General features: G+C 42.1%; 1 protein-coding gene across 6 annotated transcripts; it reads right to left on the bottom strand.

Moving 5' to 3' along the window:
• Nucleotides 1–3,484: 3,484 nt before the first annotated feature.
• On the bottom strand, nucleotides 3,485–20,195 carry pum2 (pumilio RNA-binding family member 2). 6 transcript variants are annotated; one of them, XM_069158082.1, is made up of 23 exons: nucleotides 20,078–20,195; nucleotides 17,144–17,507; nucleotides 15,147–15,215; nucleotides 14,339–14,444; nucleotides 13,321–13,412; nucleotides 13,059–13,231; nucleotides 12,424–12,718; nucleotides 12,226–12,319; nucleotides 11,964–12,071; nucleotides 11,702–11,847; nucleotides 10,998–11,118; nucleotides 10,551–10,691; nucleotides 10,047–10,355; nucleotides 9,675–9,902; nucleotides 8,735–9,002; nucleotides 8,439–8,568; nucleotides 8,187–8,321; nucleotides 7,923–8,060; nucleotides 7,432–7,557; nucleotides 7,075–7,146; nucleotides 6,032–6,153; nucleotides 4,910–5,102; nucleotides 3,485–4,754 (listed from the first exon to the last, which is right to left on the bottom strand). In XM_069158082.1, the coding sequence occupies exons 2-23, from the start codon at nucleotides 17,492–17,494 to the stop codon at nucleotides 4,623–4,625; spliced, it is 3,549 nt and encodes a 1,182-aa protein (XP_069014183.1). In that variant the 5' UTR covers nucleotides 17,495–17,507; nucleotides 20,078–20,195; the 3' UTR covers nucleotides 3,485–4,622. The 6 variants fall into 6 exon arrangements, with proteins under 6 accessions (XP_069014183.1, XP_069014180.1, XP_069014179.1 ...); XM_069158079.1 differs by having other exon boundaries at nucleotides 8,193–8,321; nucleotides 13,321–13,508; XM_069158078.1 differs by having other exon boundaries at nucleotides 13,321–13,508.
• Between the last annotated feature and the right edge of the window lie 401 nt (nucleotides 20,196–20,596).

The following is a 20,596-nucleotide window of genomic DNA, read 5'->3' on the forward strand; positions in this document are numbered from 1 at the left end:
AAATTGCATGCAATTTAATTGTTTTCCATTAAATCATTTTAGTTGAACACTTCAAGCGGATAAAAACAGTCTGAGACACCAAAATCCACAAGGCATTGTCGACTACATACTTTGTAGTTTGTGAAACGGGCTCAGGAAGATGTTGGTTCATATTAAGCGCTCACTGACTTCAGAAATAAAATACCACCATGTACTCCGAGTACAATATTCAAGAGTCTGCTTACAAGAAGCATTAAAAGTTATGCAGATTGACCAATTTCACACGGTTTTAATGTGGTATTTGCATTAATGTAATGTGCTGGGGAAACTTAGTTTTGTATTAGGTCATTTGATCTGTATAAAAGCAAATTTTATAAGCTGTGTTTTGGGTTTAGGCTGTAGAATCATAAACTGAAAAGTAAGTATCCTTGTTAAAAGCACAAACCTACAGTGGATACGGAAAGTATTCAGACCCCTTTAAATTTTTCACTCTTTGTTTCATTGCAGCCATTTGCTAAAATCAAAAAAGTTCATTTTATTTCTCATTAATGTACACTCAGCACCCCATCTTGACAGAAAAAAACAGAAATGTAGAAATTTGTGCAAATTTATTAAAAAAGAAAACCTGAAATATCACATGGTCATAAGTATTCAGACCCTTTGCTCAGTATTGAGTAGAAGCACCCTTTTGAGCTCGTACAGCCACGAGTCTTCTTGGGAATGATGCAACAAGCTTTTCACACCTGGATTTGGGGATCCTCTGCCATTCTTCCTTGCAGATCCTCTCCAGTTCCGTCAGGTTGGATGGTGAACGTTGGTGGACAGCCATTTTCAGGTCTCTCCAGAGATGCTCAATTGGGTTTAGGTCAGGGCTCTGGCTGGGCCAGTCAAGAATGGTCACAGAGTTGTTCCGAAGCCACTCCTTTGTTATTTTAGCTGTGTGCTTCGGGTCATTGTCTTGTTGGAAGGTGAACCTCCGGCCCAGTCTGAGGTCCAGAGCACTCTGGAAGAGGTTTTCTTCCAGGATATCTCTGTACTTGGCCGCATTCATCTTTCCTTCAATTGCAACCGGTCGTCCTGTCCCTGCAGCTGAAAAACACCCCCATAGCATGATGCTGCCACCACCATGTTTCACTGTTGGGATTGTATTGGGCAGGTGATGAGCAGTGCCTGGTTTTCTCCACACATACCGCTTAGAATTAACGCCAAAAAGTTCAATCTTGGTCTCATCAGACCAGAGAATCTTATTTCTCATAGTCTGGGAGTCCTTCATGTGTTTTTTGTCAAACTCTATGCGGGCTTTCATATGTCTTGCACTGAGGAGAGGCTTCCGTCGGGCCACTCTGCCATAAAGCCCCGACTGGTGGAGGGCTGCAGTGATAGTTGACTTTGTGGAACTTTCTCCCATCTCCCTACTGCATCTCTGGAGCTCAGCCACAGTGATCTTTGGGTTCTTCTTTACCTCTCTCACCAAGGCTCTTCTCCCACGATTGCTCAGTTTGGCTGGACGGCCAGGTCTAGAAAGAGTTCTGGTCGTCCCAAACTTCTTCCATTTAAGGATTATGGAGGCCACTGTGCTCTTAGGAACCTTGAGTGCTGCAGAAATTATGTTGTAACCTTGGCCAGATCTGTGCCTTGCCACAATTCTGTCTCTGAGCTCCTTGGACAGTTCCTTCGACCTCATGATTCTCATTTGCTCTGACATGCACTGTGAGCTGTAAGGTCTTATATAGACAGGTGTGTGCCTTTCCTAATCAAGTCCAATCAGTTTAATTAAACACAGCTGGACTCCAATGAAGGAGTAGAACCATCTCAAGGAGGATCAGAAGAAATGGACAGCATGTGAGTTAAATATGAGTGTCACAGCAAAGGGTCTGAATACTTATGACCATGTGATATTTCAGTTTTTCTTTTTTCATAAATTTGCACAAATTTCTACATTTCTGTTTTTTTCTGTCAAGATGGGGTGCTGAGTGTACATTAATGAGAAATAAAATGAACTTTTTTGATTTTAGCAAATGGCTGCAATGAAACAAAGAGTGAAAAATGTAAAGGGGTCTGAATACTTTCCGTACCCACTGTACACTTCATTTCTTCTGAAATGTAGTAAATTACACGTGAACTATTTCCGGCACAGATAGTAGAATTAATTTAATTCCTGTTTCTGAAAACGACTTTAATCGTTACCACAAAATCAAACATGAGAAAAAGCACAACAATGCAGCTCAAATGTTAGAAGAACAGTTTAATCATACATAGTCACAATTCTGCTTCCAAAAATGAGTTTGTTTTCTTCATCTAACATCTGGAAATGTACATAAGGCCACCTGAAAATGTACATGACTTTGACAGTGTGACAAAACTCATATGTTCATATTTATATAATTGACAATATTTTACATTGCTTTTGCTTACAAGGTAGTCGGCTGTTCCAAAATACAGCACTCTTCTGTACAAAAATAATTCTTGTCATATCCTGTGAAGTTTCCATGGTAGCAGAGAGGACTAAATGCAGCCTCATTTTTAGTACAGAGTGTTTTACTTTTCCTTTTTAAACTGTCACACTTCAGAAAGACTATCAACAGTGGATGTTACAGCTTCAGTACAAATAGAGGCTGGCCTTTCACATAACAGATTAAAAACAAAAACCTTGCCAGATTGTGAAGCCATAAAGATTTTTTTTCTTTAAAATAACACTTGATCAAATAAAACTGTATACATTATATTCAAGGGGAAAGGAGTGATGAATATACACACATCTAAATGCACATTTTTGCCTTTTTCTCCCCAAAAAGTGTAAAAGACATCCCATTTACAGCATAAACGTTTACAAATGTACAACTGTACAGACGAAATAAAAGCATCACTACAAATTTAGAGCAAGGCCTGTCAAACACCACGACTAGACATTTTTTTCAGTTAAACTAATAATCTTACACTTATTAACTGCACATATACTACATGTATTCTACAATTCATATGAAGCAAAGAAGCCATCACTACGAGCATTACAGGTGAATTGTATAGCTTTTGATGGCCCCACCAGCCTCCATCAATGCACTTGCATAACCAACCAAAAAGAAAACAAATGTATAAACAAAAACAGAACCATTAAAAAAAAGGTTCTTTCAACATCCCTTTCTTCAACGTATGCCTCTAGTTCTAGTTCATTTACTGGGATAAACTCCACAACATTTTTTCTGGACTGCTCTGACCTTCAGGCGGTGGGGGTCCCATCATTGCTGCAAGCCCCCCTAAACCCAAAAGCAACAATTTACTCATACATAAAGATGCTATACATTGCTAAACTATTTCTACGCAAGAGATGATTATTCAGTACATAAAGATACCGTTTTTCTAGGGCAGTGTTCATCTCAAACTACAAGACAGATAAGATGTTACACAAAACATGAAAAAGAAAAAAATCATTCCAAGGATTAAAACCTGTCACAGCATGCCAACGCATACCCCGCTCCCGCCCCCACTATCCCCACAAAAAGCCCCCACCCCACCTATGGTCATTTCACGTTAAGATTAAACCAGGTCACACGCCCGCTGTACAACCAAACCTCATGCTCTGCTTCTAGAAGTTCACGGTGGCGTTTTTCTTGCGTAAACCCCAAGTGATCACCTGGATGAGGGAAAGTAAGACGGCTCAAATGGGGCTCAGCGGATGCAGCCGCTCAGGTTTGCCGGTCTGTAATAGATAGTACCGAAACATCTGGCATACTGTGAGCTGCTGGGGTAAACATACGCTCCCACCAAGTCTGGAATAGGAGGCAAGAAAAAGCCACCATTGGAAAACACTACCCGAGACTAAAGCACCAATCCCCACAGCCAAAGCTAGCAAACCAGTCTTGAAGACCTCTGCGTGACTGTGGCACGTGACACATAGTACTCGCCCGTGGACGGCGGCGTTTATATCCATCCATACTATGTAGTGCTATTCGAAAACTTATCCATCAGCTGCTTTGGCATGGGAAAACACGTTACTGTGCGTGGGATAATATACAAATATAATATTCAATTGCCTGGACTTAATTAGAACAGCTGACATAATAAGTTGTGTTACAAAAACAGATGGAATTGTATTTTAAAAGGATCACTCAGTTTAGCCTTAGAAAGTCACTTGCTGGTGTTAATTGTAAGAATTTTAAATTTCAGCAAATGTGTAATAAGTTGTTTTTTTTCTACAGAGAATTTACAAGGTAAAAAACTAAATGTACAAGATAATATGAAAACCAGTCAAATACATCAATTACATCATTAACAATGGGCTTGTGCTTTACCCAGGAGAAGAAAACAAAACAAAACAAAAGAAAAAAAACCAGCCTGCTGACTGTGCGTCCCCTGGGGGCCACGCCGGGGGCCACGCCGGGGGCCACGCCGGGGGCCACGCCGGGGGCCACGCTGGGGGCCTGCATCAGGAGTGGCAGAGTGGCAGGGGTCAGTTGTCACAGCGTTCTTAGGTGAAGTTGACTTGTCTTTTTTCTCTTCTTTTTTTTTTGGTAATTCCCCCCAAAAATGGGATGACAGAGGGCGTCGAAGGCTAACCTCTATGGCTAAGGAGCATCTCTCACAGAACAGGGGGGTTTGGGGCTCCTACTTCCTCCACTTCTTCAGGGGAACGTGACTCAACGCGACTACATGAGGCCATTCGTGGGGCCACCGATGGGACCCAGTTCCGATCCGCTCTTCATGTAGTACTTTTCGAGCTTGGCCAGAATGTGCTTCCCGTAGGTGTACTTGCGCAAAGTGGCAATGTGAGGCCGGATCTAAGAAAGAAGAGAAGGTCAGCAAATTCAAGTCGATCTGGCCTCATCTGAAAAGGCTGACTTGAATTTATATCAACACATCTGAGAGGCAAAATATGAAACATCTGTGTTTGAAAACAACCTGTAACTTTTGAAAAGGTTAGTGATGGACTCACCTTGTGCATGATGATTTTACGCTGAGCAGGTTCTGCCATGTCAATCATTCTTTGGACGACGTAGTTGGCGTACTGGTCCTTCATCATGGTGTACAAGGCGCTGTGGGGCCCGTCTTTCTGGCAGCACACTTCGTCAATCAGCAGAGCTCTCTCCGCACGCGAAGAGTGGATCACACACTTCTCCACGACATTACTGAGGAAAAACAAGCTACGGTTACTCACGAGTTCAGAACTGAGCGGATGGAGTCAGAGAGATGGCCGGTCAGGGACCATGATTAATATCAGTGTTCCTACCAGATAACCAAGAGTGCCGTTCCTTTGTTTAGGAATACGATTTTGTGTGTTGTATTTGGGACCTGACATGGAGTGTGTATAAACTAATGAGAACGCAAGGCATATTGGAAATACATTTTTGTTCCTTTTTTGATGTTTACGGAGGAGCGGCAGGGCAACGGCAGGACTTAAAGCCGTATGACAAAGATTAGGGGGAACCCAAACAAAATGAGGTGTCCTGTAATCCAAGTTAATTAGATCAGTTGATATGATTGTGTACAATTTACTTGTTCATTGTTGGTGTTTGTGACCTTTACACTGCACATTTTACCTACAAAAAAAAAAATTCAGTTTAACTAATTTGTTATGAGTGAATTAAATTCAGGTAGTAAAAAATGTAAAATGTCCCAGAGTTTTAAGACCATTTTAAATACGAGTAATACTAATTTGCCTCTTCGCACAGACTCTGGGAACATGTCGTGTCATGCCATACTGACTCATAACACCGTTCACCTGCTTGTTACCTTAAGCTTGAGCCTGTCAGGTAGGTAGGTAGGTATGGTAGGTAGGTATTTACTTTATGAATCCCAGAGGGGAAATTTTTTCGCTACAGCGTGTCATGTGCTTGTGGTCAACTTGGAGTACGTCATAACATTGTTGCACGTGTCGTATTAAAGTTTCTGGTTACAGTGTTCGGGATACTAAAATTTGTAGCAACATATAGTCGAGTCTGCTATGTAATACATAAATAAGTGATTGTGTATGGATTCATGAAACATCTGTAAGCATATACAGGTAAAAGGTTGTCCTCGACAAAATCAGCTTCTCTCCCAGGACATGAAAACTTACCTTGCAAATTTATGCTGGCTCAGAAGAAGAACCTTCCCGCGAACCTCCGCCACTATCTTGCTCTTGTCTTCTGGCCTGCCGTGTTCCAACACGTGCTGAATGACGTAGTTACCGTACTGATCCTGCAGGAGGCAGCGGAGGGGTAATACCAGAGTAAAGCCATTTCAACAGTTACACTATTGAGCATAAAGAATCAGTGAGACACCCTTTAATCTGATTGATACTCATGCACTAGTTTCACCACTGGTCTTAATTGGTGCGAGATAATCATGCATCTCTACGATGAAAGGCCGACGAATGAGTGACACCCCCACTTGTAGTGTTGCAAATACCCTTACGCCATCACTGCGGAAGGTCAGACAAAAGAGATGCTGCTGGTTTGGAGCGTTGTTGACCAGACAACACAACCAATAGCATCTTTGCCCCTTCAGAAATGGGTGATAGACAGTTATGGGTGTAATTTTAGTGTGACAAGGTGGAGACAAGAACTCACCTGACCAAGCAACAAATAACAGCATTCAATTGTCAATCTTGTTAAATAGGTAATGTGATCTCCACCTTTACTTTAAAGTATTTGCCGACAAATCCTTTTCCTGTCAATCTGTTTTAACAAGAACCAGCATTATGCTGCTCTCGGACCGTAAGGTGAAGTGCTTTAAGCACTACTTATTATCAATTTGTTTGTCCAATGAGTTTCAAAGTCAGAAAACTTTTATCAAACAATTACAATTTCAGTGAAATGAAGCCAAAAAGAGAAAAACAGATTGATCAGAAAACGCTGCAGGCAAAAGAGGGCTCATCAGCCAGCAGATAAGACTTGTGAATCCTCGGTGGCATAAAGCAAGAGTGGGGTAAAGGCAGGAAGAGGCGGCTCAGTGGGTTAGGAAAGGCCTGTAAAAGTTCAGAGTTGGACAGCTATCTAAATGTTAAATTAGATTCTTTACAGAAGAAAAGATATATTAAAAAAAAAAAAGAAAAAAAAAAAGAAGAGGAAATAGGAAGGGAGCACGGGGACATCTGCGAGAGAGGCAAATTGCTCTGACCTTGAACAGTGCATCACGGGACACTGTATAATATGTTTTGGGTGTCATCTCCAATGATACGCCTTGATATTTCTAGATGGAATAAGTGAGGGGGCAGGGTGGATGTTTAAATAATCACATATGCCAGATGTAATGACAGCTAACAGTACAATTACATTCATCCTTACACTTTACACTTAGCAGACCACAACTACACAGGAACAATGACAGGCTAAAAATATGAAATGTTCAAACATGAAGGAGACATGCAAATACACGAGACACATCTCAACAGTGAGCAGTCACATCTAGGAAACATTAAAATTACATCTGTAATCAGTGTGGGTTTTGAAATGGCAGACAGACAGATGTGCTCACCTGGCCCAGCTGTTCAGAGTGCTGATGCAGCTCCTCCAGAATGGGCAGAGTTTGCTCCTGGGTGCAGTGCTCCAAAATCCTTTGGATAACTCTGCAGCCATAGGGATGTGTGGAAAGCACAAACACCTGCAAAATGAGGTAAAAGCGAGAACAGATCAATACAGAGGCAGTTTCACAGCAACTACAATAATAGTGCTGCACTGAACTGGATTAAAGGGGAACCTGATGATGCACCTCATCTCCATTTTTAGCCTCAGACTGATTCTTTTATTAGAAAACCTTTTATGTCAACAACACTAAAGAACTATCAAACAAACGGTACATAAGGACAACAAGTTAAAACTAAATAGGCAAGAAAACAACATAAACCAAAGTGAATTTAGATACAGGAATAATGAATAATAATTTCAATTTCCACTTCCGACTGCTCAAATGTAGGTTATCAAAACAATTACTCGCACTGGAGCCATTTCTCATAATGACAAACCCACCTGTCCCTGGAAGGCATCAATAATGAACTGAAGCGCCTGAGGCTGGACGCATTCAATGCACTTCTGCACCACATGGTTCCCATTCTGGTCCTTCACGCACTTCAACACGTGGCCGTCCAGCTCACGGACAATGTCGCTCTGAAAGGAAGAGATTAGGCAATGGAGGTGAAATTGTCACCGTGTTTTAATTGAATGTTTTAAAAATGTTGGATTGATGAGACACTGAAAAGTAACAACTGTTAAAAGTAGTGAAATCTCACTTACAATTACCTGCTGGTCTGAGGAAATGGACTCCAAGGCTTTTTGAATGACCCTGCAACCATACATCTGCAAAGCCAGCGGGAGGACGTGCCCACGAATACGTGTTGCCAAAGCCAGCTTCTGATCTGCACTTCCAAACTGCATGACACCAAACACAAAACATTTTGCATACATGCTGAAGAAAGTAAGCTCTTTTATAGTATATATTGTGCGGTAGAGAAAAGGTACTAGGACAAAATATTAAAGAGTCCCAACCTCAAAGAACTTTTGGATGACATAGTTCCCAAATACATCAGTCATCAGTTGGTATGCCGCTTGCAGAATCTCTCCAAACACCATCTGCCTCTCAGCAGGAGTGGCCCTCTCTAGCTTCTGTTGGATGAATCTAGAAGGACGAGATTGCAACAAAGGGTTGAGAGAGAATAAAGAAATAAGTCAGATTTCAGTTCAACACAATTTACGCTTTTAGTAAGTTTAACATTTTGTGAGATCTAAAACTTGGAGATTCGATACTAAAGTGGCATTTTTAATCCAGAAAGCAGATCGGTTACCTGGATCCATGCTGGTCTTGAGAGAACTCAACCATGTGTCCCGGCAGGTCACGAAGTTGAAGGTTCGGGAAGCGGTTGTTCCTAAAGTCTTCCAGTAGGCGGCTGCGTCCGGACGGCATGACATCAGAGCGACTGTAGCGGGGCCGAGAGGGAGGGAACAGCTGGCTGCTGGAATTGAACAGACTGGACGTGCCACCGGTGCTCCGGTATTTGGCTTCAGCTCCAGGAGCTGCAGAAATGTAACGCCCGCTGCCATTTGTCAGGCCACCTGGATTACACAGTGATACACATTATGATAGGACATTGTTGTGATTTTCAATAAAATGTCAAATATAACAGGACATTTTTTGTGGTCCTGAATAGTGAGTGAACCCAAATAAATTTAACATTCAAACTGACAACATAATGTTACCATTAAAATATGTGCTCAAATCAATTTCAAAGTGAGGGTTGGGGAACAAAATCAACCCGACGAGGCTCTGTGTAAAAATACATTTCCTCCTCTATGATGAATAAATGAATAGTGTACGGTATGTGCACAGATATTGACACTTGAAAGTTGTTTTCACATTCATCAAATGAGGGAGTAAAGGTTCTCTATGCTCACCTAAAATCTGAGTTTAAGACAAAGACAAGTATGGCTGTCTGACTCCCGTGTTGAGCAAACCTAATTGTGGTCAGAAATCCAACGTACACAAGGATGATGTGGAAAGTTATACCCTGAGCACACATACATTGCGATTTTTTTGGGGGGATTTTTTTTATTTATTACTAATACTGAATATTACATATACAAAGATTTCTTAAAGGAGGAGGAGGAGGAGGAGGAGTAGTAGTACATGTCATTAAAAAAAAAAAAAAATCATAACTGGGTAATTCAACTTTGTGATGTTTTGGAAATCGGCCATAAACCATGTTTGTTAGGGATCTTTAAGCTTACCTAGATGAAGGCTGGAAGTGGATCCATGAGAGGAGGGCAGAGAAGGTGGAGGAGTTAGTGGGGAGTGACCTGGTGTCAGGCCAATGGGGCTTGGTGAAGAGGAGTAACCCAGGCTGTTGTAAAACGGCTGGCCAATGGGAGTTAAACTGCTGCCACCGCGTTTGTATAGGTCAGAACTTGCCAACAGGGAGTCCCTGCGAGATACACTGCTACTGGTAGAGCTGGATACTGCAAGAAAGATCATCAAGAACCAGTTTAAGAAAGAGGCGCAATGTAATCTGCGAACCAAAATATATTAAGATAGTAATCAGAGAAACTTAAAAAAAACAAAACTGTGTCTTTCTTTACGTAGTTTGTAGATTAACCACTGACCAGAAGAACCAAAGCCTCCAAGAGCAGAGGCCAGGCCGACACCCAGAGAACCGCCAGTGCTGCTGAAGCCCAGGGACGAGCTTTGTGGTGGTGGGGCAGCAGAAGTGTGTGAGAAGAGGGAGCTGCTCTGGGAGGTGTTCGGGACAGATCCAGAGCCGTAGAATGAGCTGGAGGGCAGGCCACTGCTGGGTGGGGGAGCCTGCTGCTGCTGCTGCTGCTGCTGGGGCTGAGGCATTGAGCGGTACATGCCGTTGGCTGGAGGACCAGACATGTTGTTACCGGAGCCAGATGCAGACGCTGCTGCTGCGGCTGATGGAGAGAAGGGAAGAGTGTGAGGTAGGTGAGGTAGGGGGTACGACTCAAGGAAGAGGAGGGAGGAGTGGATGGGTGTCATTCCCAAGTTTTAAATCCTTAAATTGATTGAATGGCTACAGATGGGATTTGAAATATTAATGATTCCCAGCATCCACAAAATTATCTATAATGCACTAGATTAGTTCTTACCAGCCTGTGCTGCGGCAGGGTTGATAAGGAGAGGGGTCTGGACTAGACGAACAGGCCCACCAAGACCAGTTCGGGCACCGGGGCCCATCACCAGGGCTCCAGTCTGGTCATAGTAGGCTGCAGGCGCCAATACCTGATAACCTGAGGCGAGAGGGATCAAGAGCAGTCAGTACTTACAGATGACTACATTACTAATATTACTATACAATAAATTTCAAACAGATGACTACATTACTTCTCAATATCTTTAAAAATTCCTTTCTGGATGGAGGATTGGGAATTGAATTGAGGATGATTGTGTCAAATGTTATAAATAAAAATAAATGTAAGTAAATTGAAAAAAAAAAACACACAAAAAACACCTAACATCAAACAATAAAGATAATTTGGCTGTTACTGTCTTTTGCTAAATTGTGGTATGGTGGTTGTGTGAAGTCTTCTACTAACCGGACATTCCTGCATATGCCAATGCAGGATTTGCAGCAGCTGCTGCAGCTAAAGATTCCTGCTGACTCTGTTGGCCTTGTCCAGGCGTAAGAGGTCGCTGGTTGTTTCCCGTGCGCATCACCTTGAGAAAATGGTAAAGATACGATCACACCAACACTGCATTGTACAGCAACAAAAGTCATCAGGTGTATTCTGCAATCAGTGCCTCTCTCAACTTGGTTTTAAAACATTTTTTGTAAATACATGTGACTAAATGAGGAACAGCTCATGTGCTTCACCAGAAAAGTCTGTTTGGCTTGTTCAGATTTGACAGTTGCCTGGCAACATAAACAAACAACCTGAGAACAATTACCACATTTTGAATGTAATTGATGGGTGCACAAGAATAATGTGAAATATATTTTTTTTTCAATCAAGACTACTCACTTTGAACCCAAAGATACAAAGACAAAACTATTCTAAATTTAACAAATATTTTGAGTATTCATGGGCCCTTCTGTTTTTTTTTTTTTTTTGTTTGTTTTTTTTGTTGCATGAGAGAACATGGTCTTCACATACATTATAAAAAGTTTTACTAAAAAAGCACCCTGAAGCACAACATTCATATAAAATCACACAGGGCAAGATGATAAATGAAAACAATATTTCAACTTGGACAAAATGTGTGAGAAAGCGGCTGGGTTAAATATGTAAACCATTCCTACCTGCTGTTGGCCAGGTCCTGGTCCCTGATTGGATGCTTGCTGATTAGCTGAGTGATTGGCAGAAGATGCAGCCTGTTGTTGGAATAAATTGGCTGGGTACACACCCCAAGGAACACCATAGTACTGCGGTGGAACAACTGTGGGGCCTGAGAGAAAGATTTGTTACATTTTACACAACAGATTAAAAGAGAAGGTTTCCCAGAACTTGGCACATTAGCTTCATGAGTGAAAAAGGTGTGCTGTGCATGTGCTGTATGATCACCTGCAAGCGTGGCTGCTGCTGCCAGCCCAGCAGCAGTATAGGGGTCAGTTCCAGGGGGCCCAGCATTAATAATGTAAGGATTTGGCACAAATGCAGGAGCAAGGCCAGCTGAGTAAAATGAGGAAGAGTAAAGTCATTCAAATTTTCATATCAAATCTCATTTAAAAGCCAATGCAACTCAAACAGATAGAGACAACTTAAGACACAAAGTAGTTTGAATGTATTACATGACACACTGTACTACACAAAGAGCCTGTCTTACCGAGATGTTGCTGCTGAGCTGCAGCCAGGGCGTATTGTTGTTGCTGAGCTGCAGTGAGCTGCTGAACAGTCAGGGCATTAGATCTCTGGAACAACTGTAAAAACAACAACAACAACAAACAACATACCAAATAAAAAACCACAACCTATTGGACAATCTTATAGTTGTATATTAAATAAGTTTTGTGCTTCAACATACCTGCTGCTGAGAGCTGTAGTCAAACAATCCAACTGGAGTCCCGGAAGAGTCCACCTGAATCTGGTTCCCTGCATAATCGAACTGTAAGGACTCCACACCGGCTTGCTGCTCCATGCCTCCCATGTTCTGGGCCTCCTGGTTCTGGAAGTCCTCAGCTTGGACCTTGTTTTGGGCGGGGTGCTGTTGTTGGAGGACATGGGGGTGGTGCTGTCCCATCATCTCTAAACCTGTCTGATTGGGACCCATCCTCTCCACAGCCTCAGTAGGAGAAGCTTGACGGCTTCCAGGGGTTGGACTGGGAAGCAAAGAATGTAAGCATCAGCATGTAAACCATATTCATACAAAAATTAGCCTCACACAGGAAGTCTAGCTACGCCAATGAGACTATAAGCCTTTGCATGTATATTTCCCAACTCAGTTGGACTTTTTCAATATGTCTAGGCTTCATTGTTTTGAACTACAATGCTAAAATGTGTCAAGAGTACAGTTATGTAAAAGAGCCAGTACAGAAAAGGGGATAAAAAAAAACATCAACAAAGTTACAGCTCAGAGTTTCAATTGAAAGGCACCATAGTTATAAAGCATTAAACAACTTCCATCTGTTCTCTTTATGTTACTGTAAAAGGAAGACCTACTTGAAATCTTTGCCGTCTCTGTCCATGCCGTTTAGTAGACCTCTTCCATTGGCTTTTGCAGCATCACTCTCCTCTCCCACCTTCATCTCTGGGCTCTTGTCTTCTTCAAAGGGCGAGACCTTCTCTTGTGCATCACTCTTCTCTCTCCCATCCTGGTCAGCATCTCCTCCGCCCTGTATTCATGAAAAAAGACCAAGTAAGACTATCGACCAAACTTGAGGATGAAGTTAGAATATGCCAGGCAAAGAGAGGACTGACTTACATAGCCACCGTTTCTGTAGCGACCATCCATCTTGTCACCGGGAGAGGAGCTCAGGACGTACTCCACCATGCTCACCCCCAGGCCTCCGCCTTCTGAGCGAGGTGAAAGCACAGAATTCGCGTCACCATTCCCATGGAAACCCTGGCCTGGTCGCCGCTGTACCATGATCGGCTGAGACACTGAATGATCTGAATGAAAAGCCGTAATCAAATACAGTGGTAAGAGAGGTGAACCCTGTGCAGTTATCTGATGCATTCATAGGTCATAAAATGACATCTGATTTTCATCCGAGTCTAAAGTAAAGACAAACATGGCTTAAGTTAACAACAACAACAACAACAATTGAATTAATTGGTGTCTTAATGGAACACATCCATTAACCATTCAGTGCAGGTGGAACAAGTAAGTGAATCCTTAGATGTACTGAGGAGTGGCAGCAATATTCTCAAATGCTTTCTGTAGCTGTGCATCAAGCTGCACAACATTCAGGAGGAAGTTTGGACCGTTCGTTCTTCCTGGACAGCTTCAACCCAACATTATTCTTGGGATGTTTGGTGTAAACAGCTCTTGACGTAATTCAACACCAAATCGATTGGGTTACGGACTGGGCTCTTAGGAATTTATTTTCCCTTGATGATGGCAAGATGTCCAAATTCAGAAGCAGCCCAACATCATGATGCTCCCACCAACGTACTTCACCTATTGAATGATGCTACTTTTAACGCCCTACCTGACCACAACTCTGATCAAGATCTGACCAATGTATACATAAATGTACATCATTATAAAGAGTGTACTTACTTTTTCTCTCTCTACTAGTTCCAACAATATAAATATATATATATTTTTTAAAGGTATATCTGGGTAAAAACCAGGTTACATAAAGGCAACCATGCAACCTGTGGGTTATTCCCAATTAACAAACTGGAATAAATTCCATTTAGCAAAATTAAATAATAAATCCTTTCGAAAAAAAACAAGTTAAATGAATATTGACAAAGATATAGAAGATACTTACGAGATGATCCCCATGCGTTGTCCCTCCACTCCTCTCCAAGAAGCATCCCTTTCCTTCCGTCCTTGGCCAACTCATCAGAATCCCAGAGCTTCTTCGCTGGCAAAAGCTATATAATAATAATAATAATAATAATAAAAAAAAAATACACATTTGTATTTTCTCAGCAATTCTAACAATACTGCATGACATAGTTCTATGTGGTATTTGAAATACACCACTATTAAAAACTAGAGGTGTGGACTTCGATATACAACTTCCCCAGTCTGATCTGCGCAGTAATCCAGTGGATTACTACCAGAATAATCTCCATGTCCACATACTCGCACAGTTAGAACCAAAATTTTAAGTTCCGCCCACAACGTTTTGGCAAAACACTGGTCTTCGTGTCGGCTGTAGCATGTGTAAAGCTGGGCCGAAACTTTGTGAATGGCATTCAATCTCACTGTCAACTCACACCGTTCTAATTGGTTTTATTGAATGCAAGCGTGAAGCTCCCAGGTAGTTTGGTCCAGTGAAATTTCCATTAAAGTTGAGGGCTGTCAACCGAACATTATATGCCTATGGTTGTCATTATTCAACTTTCTCAGTCCTGTGTGATGACTAGTCCACTATTGGATTTATTAGCTTTAACCAAGACCAACTACTAGTCTAACAGGTCAATCTTTAGTCGGGGGTAGCAATAATATGTTCTCCGAAACACAGATACAGATGTGTAAAAGGCACTTTTCATGCCAACATATATTCAACTTGACTGAACACTGTACAAGAGTGTGGAAAAGGACTAATGCCAGGGAAGAAAATCTCTTACCTCTCCCATCCCCCTTGATTCTAAAGCAAGAGCTTGAAAGTCATAGTTCATCTCATCCGCAGCACGGACCTGAGACAAAGGAAAGAAAAAGGTTTTTGAGATACAATTCATGAACTAGATTTAATTTAACATTATTTGAATAAAAATCTTAGACTGTAAATAGAATGCTATAAAGGGACTTGTTACAAGGCCACGAGACAGGCAATTCAAATTATTTTGATTAGTTTTACATTAATTAACATGTTGGTTTTGTGAAATAAAAAGAGCCTGATATGAAATATGGTCAATGCATCATTTCACATGGTCGATCAGACAAGAAAAGACTTTTACTCAGCACAGGAACATTTTACATAGGATTTCAAAGTGAACAGTCCCGATTGTAAGAGCGTGTGAAATATAAAAGGTGTTCACTCTGACTTTACTATTAAAGTGTTTTCATCACCTGCAACGCAAAAAAAAAAAAAAAAAGAGCAGTAAAGTTGTAATTTTCTGGACAAGAAAAGCTCCCTCTAAGTAAGCATCTTTCTTTTCATCAAGCTAAGCAACAACACTATGCCCACTCAACTGTGTACATGGAGACTGTTGAGCAAAGGTCTCCGACATGCTTGGGGAATGGGGACCCAACAAACAAACGGAACAGGGACCTTTGCACAGTTACTGGATCCAAACAAAGAAATCTAAAACACACAATTTGCACAAACCCCAAATGAAGATTTGTAAAGAGAGGATTAACCTTGTTGCTCTGTAGGGAAAATTCATGAAACTGAATACTTTGTGAGCTCATTTAAAACATTTTTTTCCCCCGACAAGTTAGCAACCAGAATATCACAGAAGATTGTGTTTTTTTTTTTTGCAGTGATGCTTTGTACCCAGAAGATCCAAGCTTCAAATATTATAATCAGTTGGGGCCTTTTTGTAAATAGTTTACTGGCGTTACAGGATAGGTGAAGTGGGTGTATTGCTTATAAGAAGATCAAATCCAATCCAGGAAGTCCGGTCTGAGTAAAAAAAACATCCAGATTTTTTGTATTATCAGATGCCAAAATACTGCGCAACAGTTTATAATTCTGTCAGAGAGCATACTACAACTGTGGGTCCGTTATCATGGTGAGACTCACACCCCTGCTGCGCTGACACAATGACCAAAGCCCTCCGATCAAGGATTTGTGGCTGTAAAGGAGGAGGTTGCAGTAATCTAATGCAATGCTATTGTTTTCTTAACAAAACCTTGTGATGAACTGGGGATCTGTCCAGTGTGTACTCCACCTCTCACCAAGTGTGTGCTGGGATAAATGACTTTGAATGGTGTGTGTATATATGCGGAACATTATTTAAAGACCTTTCAGCTTTGTTTTTTCTGCTCTGAGGAGTGAGTAAGCTCGAGTAAAGAAACAAGAGGATCCAACACAGGAAGTCTTTGGAAGATAAAGGCACTTACTCTGATGTTTGCATTTTCAATATTTTGTGTCCCATTTCATCTTGTGAAACTTGTTGAATAAATTAATCTAGATGATTTAACTTAAACCGTAATAATCATGGTAGTTATTTATTGGTCAAACACAACATCTTAAACGAGTCGATGCTATGGAGCAGGTGCAAATCCATTAACAAGGTATCAAGCGGAGTTCAATTTAGAATTAGCACGTTCTTGAATTCATGTTCATTTAGATTTTCTTCATTTCATTGCCTCCTGGGGTTGGCAGTACCTCAACGTCTGTTGGAACAGTCCTAACTTGTGAACATGTACCCACAGAAAGCACACAGGTTATTCATGTTTTGTTTTGATCGCCCCAGAAGCAAAACAAACAAAAGCTCACAAGTCCTCTGTCAAACCACCACTGACAAAGTATTACAAGTGAACAAAAAACAACTGGTTTAATAATTGACACAACATTCAGTGAAACTTGGTGGGGGCTTTGGGATGAATGTCTGTCCATCTAACCTGCACCACATTAAATATCATTGCAATGGCTGGTCTCCCGATTAGACCTATTTACCTGATCAACATGATTGGCATCTCCAGTTGGCCAGCGATGCTTGCTGGGTGTACAACCCACAAGCTGCTCTCCAGGCTGCCTCTGAAAGAAGTATCCGACCGTGGCGTCATCCTGAGATCTTCCACTCAGCGGAGGCTGCGGGGTACCTGGGGTAGGGTTAGCGCCCCTGTCCATGCCCTGTAAATGTGGTCCTCCAGGAACCTGCCCAGCTCCACCAACCGTAGTTAGGGGCACGCCGCCATGAACTCGGACAACCCCGGACTCGGGAGCACCGTTTGCATGCAGCATCCCAACTCTTGTCTCCTGCCAGGCCACGTCATTCATACCTAGGATGCTGCATGGAACGCTCATTCCACGGGAAAGCCTAAAAAAACAAAACATGATTATTTAGACAAGTAGGCGTCACTCAAGTTGACCAGTATTGAGTTTAGAAACACAAATATATAGTCTTTTTTTTTTTTTTTTTTTTTTAAAGATATAGGCTTTTTCTGCTGTGTTTACCATATATAGATATACATATCTATATATATAGATCTATATAAGAATGACTGAATAGTCTCCTAGTCTACTGCAGCTCCTCTATGACACAGAACAGTCAGTTATTTGATTAAAATGTCTTTTTATGACTGTGTGAATCTTTGTGGGAACAACATGAGGTTTCTGTAATGAAAGCTTCAATGTTCAGTATGTGACCATGGTCGCCTTTAAACTCCTCCGCGAGTCTGTAAACAAACCCTGTAAACAAACCCTGTAAACAAGCCCTGTAAACAAACCCTGTAAACAAACCCTGTAAACAAGCCCTGTAAACAAACCCTGTTTTGAAGGAGAACCGATGAAAAGGAGGAACTCGTTCATCTAAACGGAACAATTTAATTCTTCGCTGGGACGCAACTAACTCCGAGATACTAACTAACTCCGAGATGTTAACTAACTCCCGAGATGGTAACTAACTCCAGAGATGTTAACTAACTCCGAGATGCTAACGAACTCCCAAGATGTTAACTAACTCAGAGCTGCAAACTAACTCCGATATGTTAAATAACTCCGAGATGTTAACTAACTCCCGAGATGTTAACTAACTCAGAGCTGCAAACTAACTCCGAGATACTAACTAACTCCCGAGATGGTAACTAACTCCCGAGATGTTAAATAACTCCGAGATGTTAACTAACTCCGATACTAACTAAGTCTGAGATGTTAACTAACTCCGAGATACTAACTAACTCCGAGATGGTAACTAACTCCGAGATGCTAACGAACTCCCAAGATGTTAACTAACTCAGAGCTGCAAACTAACTACGAGACACTAACTAACTCCCGAGATGGTAACTAACTCCAGAGATGTTAAATAACTCCGAGATGTTAACTAACTCCGATACTAACTAACTGCGAGATGTTAACTAACTCCGATACTAACTAACTCCGAGATGTTAACTAACTCCGAGATACTAACTAACTCCAGAGATGTTAACTAACTCCGAGATGTTAACTAACTCCGAGATACTAACTAACTCCAGAGATGTTAACTAACTCCGATACTAACTAACTGCGAGATGTTAACTAACTCCGATACTAACTAACTCCGAGATGTTAACTAACTCCGAGATACTAACTAACTCCAGAGATGTTAACTAACTCCGATACTAACTAACTCCGAGATGTTAACTAACTCCGAGATACTAACTAACTCCAGAGATGTTAACTAACTCCGAGATGTTAACTAACTCTGATACTAACTAACTCCGAGATGTTAACTAACTCTGATACTAACTAACTCTTCTTTGAAGTCGAACCGGAAGTGACGTGAAGTTTTCTGATGAAACGGAACAAAACGATTAATGGCCGTCGTTAGCTCAGGAGCAACACGGCTAGCTGGTTAGCATAAGGCTAACGCTACGATGATGATTAAACAGCTCAATAAACACACACACACATAAACATATATAAACACATATAAACATATATAAACACATATAAACATATATAAACACATATAAACATATATAAACACACACGCGCTGTTCCGGCTAACAGGCTGCTCATTGTGTGCTAGCCTGACCAGCTAACCGAGCCAGCGAGTCCGCTGCTAACGAGCGAGCTAACGTTAGCTAACCTGTTTAACGGGATCTCTGCGCAGATGTTCAGACTGAAGCTTCGAGTCGAGCAGGTCGGAACTCTGGGGGACATTCAAGTCTTCAAGTCTTCAAGTCTGAATGTCTGAATGTCTTCAAGTCTTTTAATGTCTTCAAGTCTGAATGTCTTCCCGTCACATCAACACATGCTAGCTAACGTTCGTCCACGGCAGTGATCACGATCTCCGAAGCTAACCGCTAATGCTAACAACTAATGCTAACCGCTAATGCTACCAGCTAATGCTACCAGCTAATGCTACCAGCTAACGCTCCCGCAGCGGGCCTGTTGTTTGTTGTGAGTCGGTGAAACATCGAAGTCAAATCCGCGGATTCGTTCCCGTTTGGCAGCAAACACGTGAACTTCCACATCCGGCGGAACGAATCAGGTTCTCCGCTCGAATTACAACATTTTCTGAACACGACGAGCCAAATAAAACCACGAAGGCTAACGGAGGAGCTAACAGGCGCTAGCGGCCAAGTTGTGTGTAACATCAACCAAACACTCGGAACAACAGAACAACATGGCTCCTCTCAGCTCCTCTCAGCTCCTCTCAGCTCCTCCAGCTCCTCTCAGCTCCTCCGAGCTCCTCCAGCTCCTCCAGCTCCTCTCAGCTCCTCCAGCTCCTCTCAGCTCCTCCGAGCTCCTCCAGCTCCTCCAGAGGGGCCCGAGCCGACAAACAAAAGAGGAAACACTCACACCGCCTTCAAATCACTCGTTCAAAGCTTCGACCGAGAACAAATAAAGAGGAGATCTCTGAGGAGGAGATCTCTGAGGAGGAGGTCTGTGAGGAGGAGGACTCACGCGTCGTCGTGTGGAGGTCTCTGCTGAAACACGCCGTCACCGACTCGGTCTTGTTTGTTTCCTCGGAGAGAGAGCGCGCTGGTCCGGGGAGCCGCTCCGTGTCTCCGCCGCTGCTGCTGCCCCCTGCTGGAAGCACCGGGAACTGCGCGGCCGTGCGGAGGACCGCGTCGGTGAAACGAGCCTTTCTTTTGTACACAAAACACAACTCTGCTTATTGTTTCCAGCATCCGATATATGTGATGAAGGAGCCGGGAACCTGTGAAGCGTGTTTGTTTGAATGAACGTTTATTGGAACACGCGCTCATTCATTTGTGAAGCTGCGTGTGTTTACACGTAGAAAAGGCTAAAATAATGTTTCGGTTATGGGATGTATTTTTAAGGACAAAGGCTTAAATAGGAGGAGTGGTTAAAATAAGAATTACACAAAAACGCCGCGTAAGACATCATCATGCAGGGAGAACTGGTTGATTTGGGCTGATCCTGGATCGGGTGGGTCCTCGTGGTCCATGGCCCTCCTAC

This window comes from Embiotoca jacksoni, unplaced genomic scaffold, assembly GCF_022577435.1.
Source record: "Embiotoca jacksoni isolate LCO1_2020_lvr unplaced genomic scaffold, fEmbJac1.0.p SCAF_23, whole genome shotgun sequence".
NCBI lineage: Eukaryota > Metazoa > Chordata > Actinopteri > Embiotocidae > Embiotoca > Embiotoca jacksoni.

Coding starts and splice junctions, on each gene's coding strand:
- pum2 (XM_069158083.1), bottom strand. CDS start 19,330: ATGTCCCCCAGAGTTCCGACCTGCTCGACTCGAAGCTTCAGTCTGAAC. Junction 12,320..12,423: donor ACTACAGCTCTCAGCAGCAG/GTATGTTGAAGC, acceptor TTGTTTTTACAG/TTGTTCCAGAGATCTAATGC. Junction 12,072..12,225: donor AGCTCAGCAGCAACATCTCG/GTAAGACAGGCT, acceptor CATTTTACTCAG/CTGGCCTTGCTCCTGCATTT.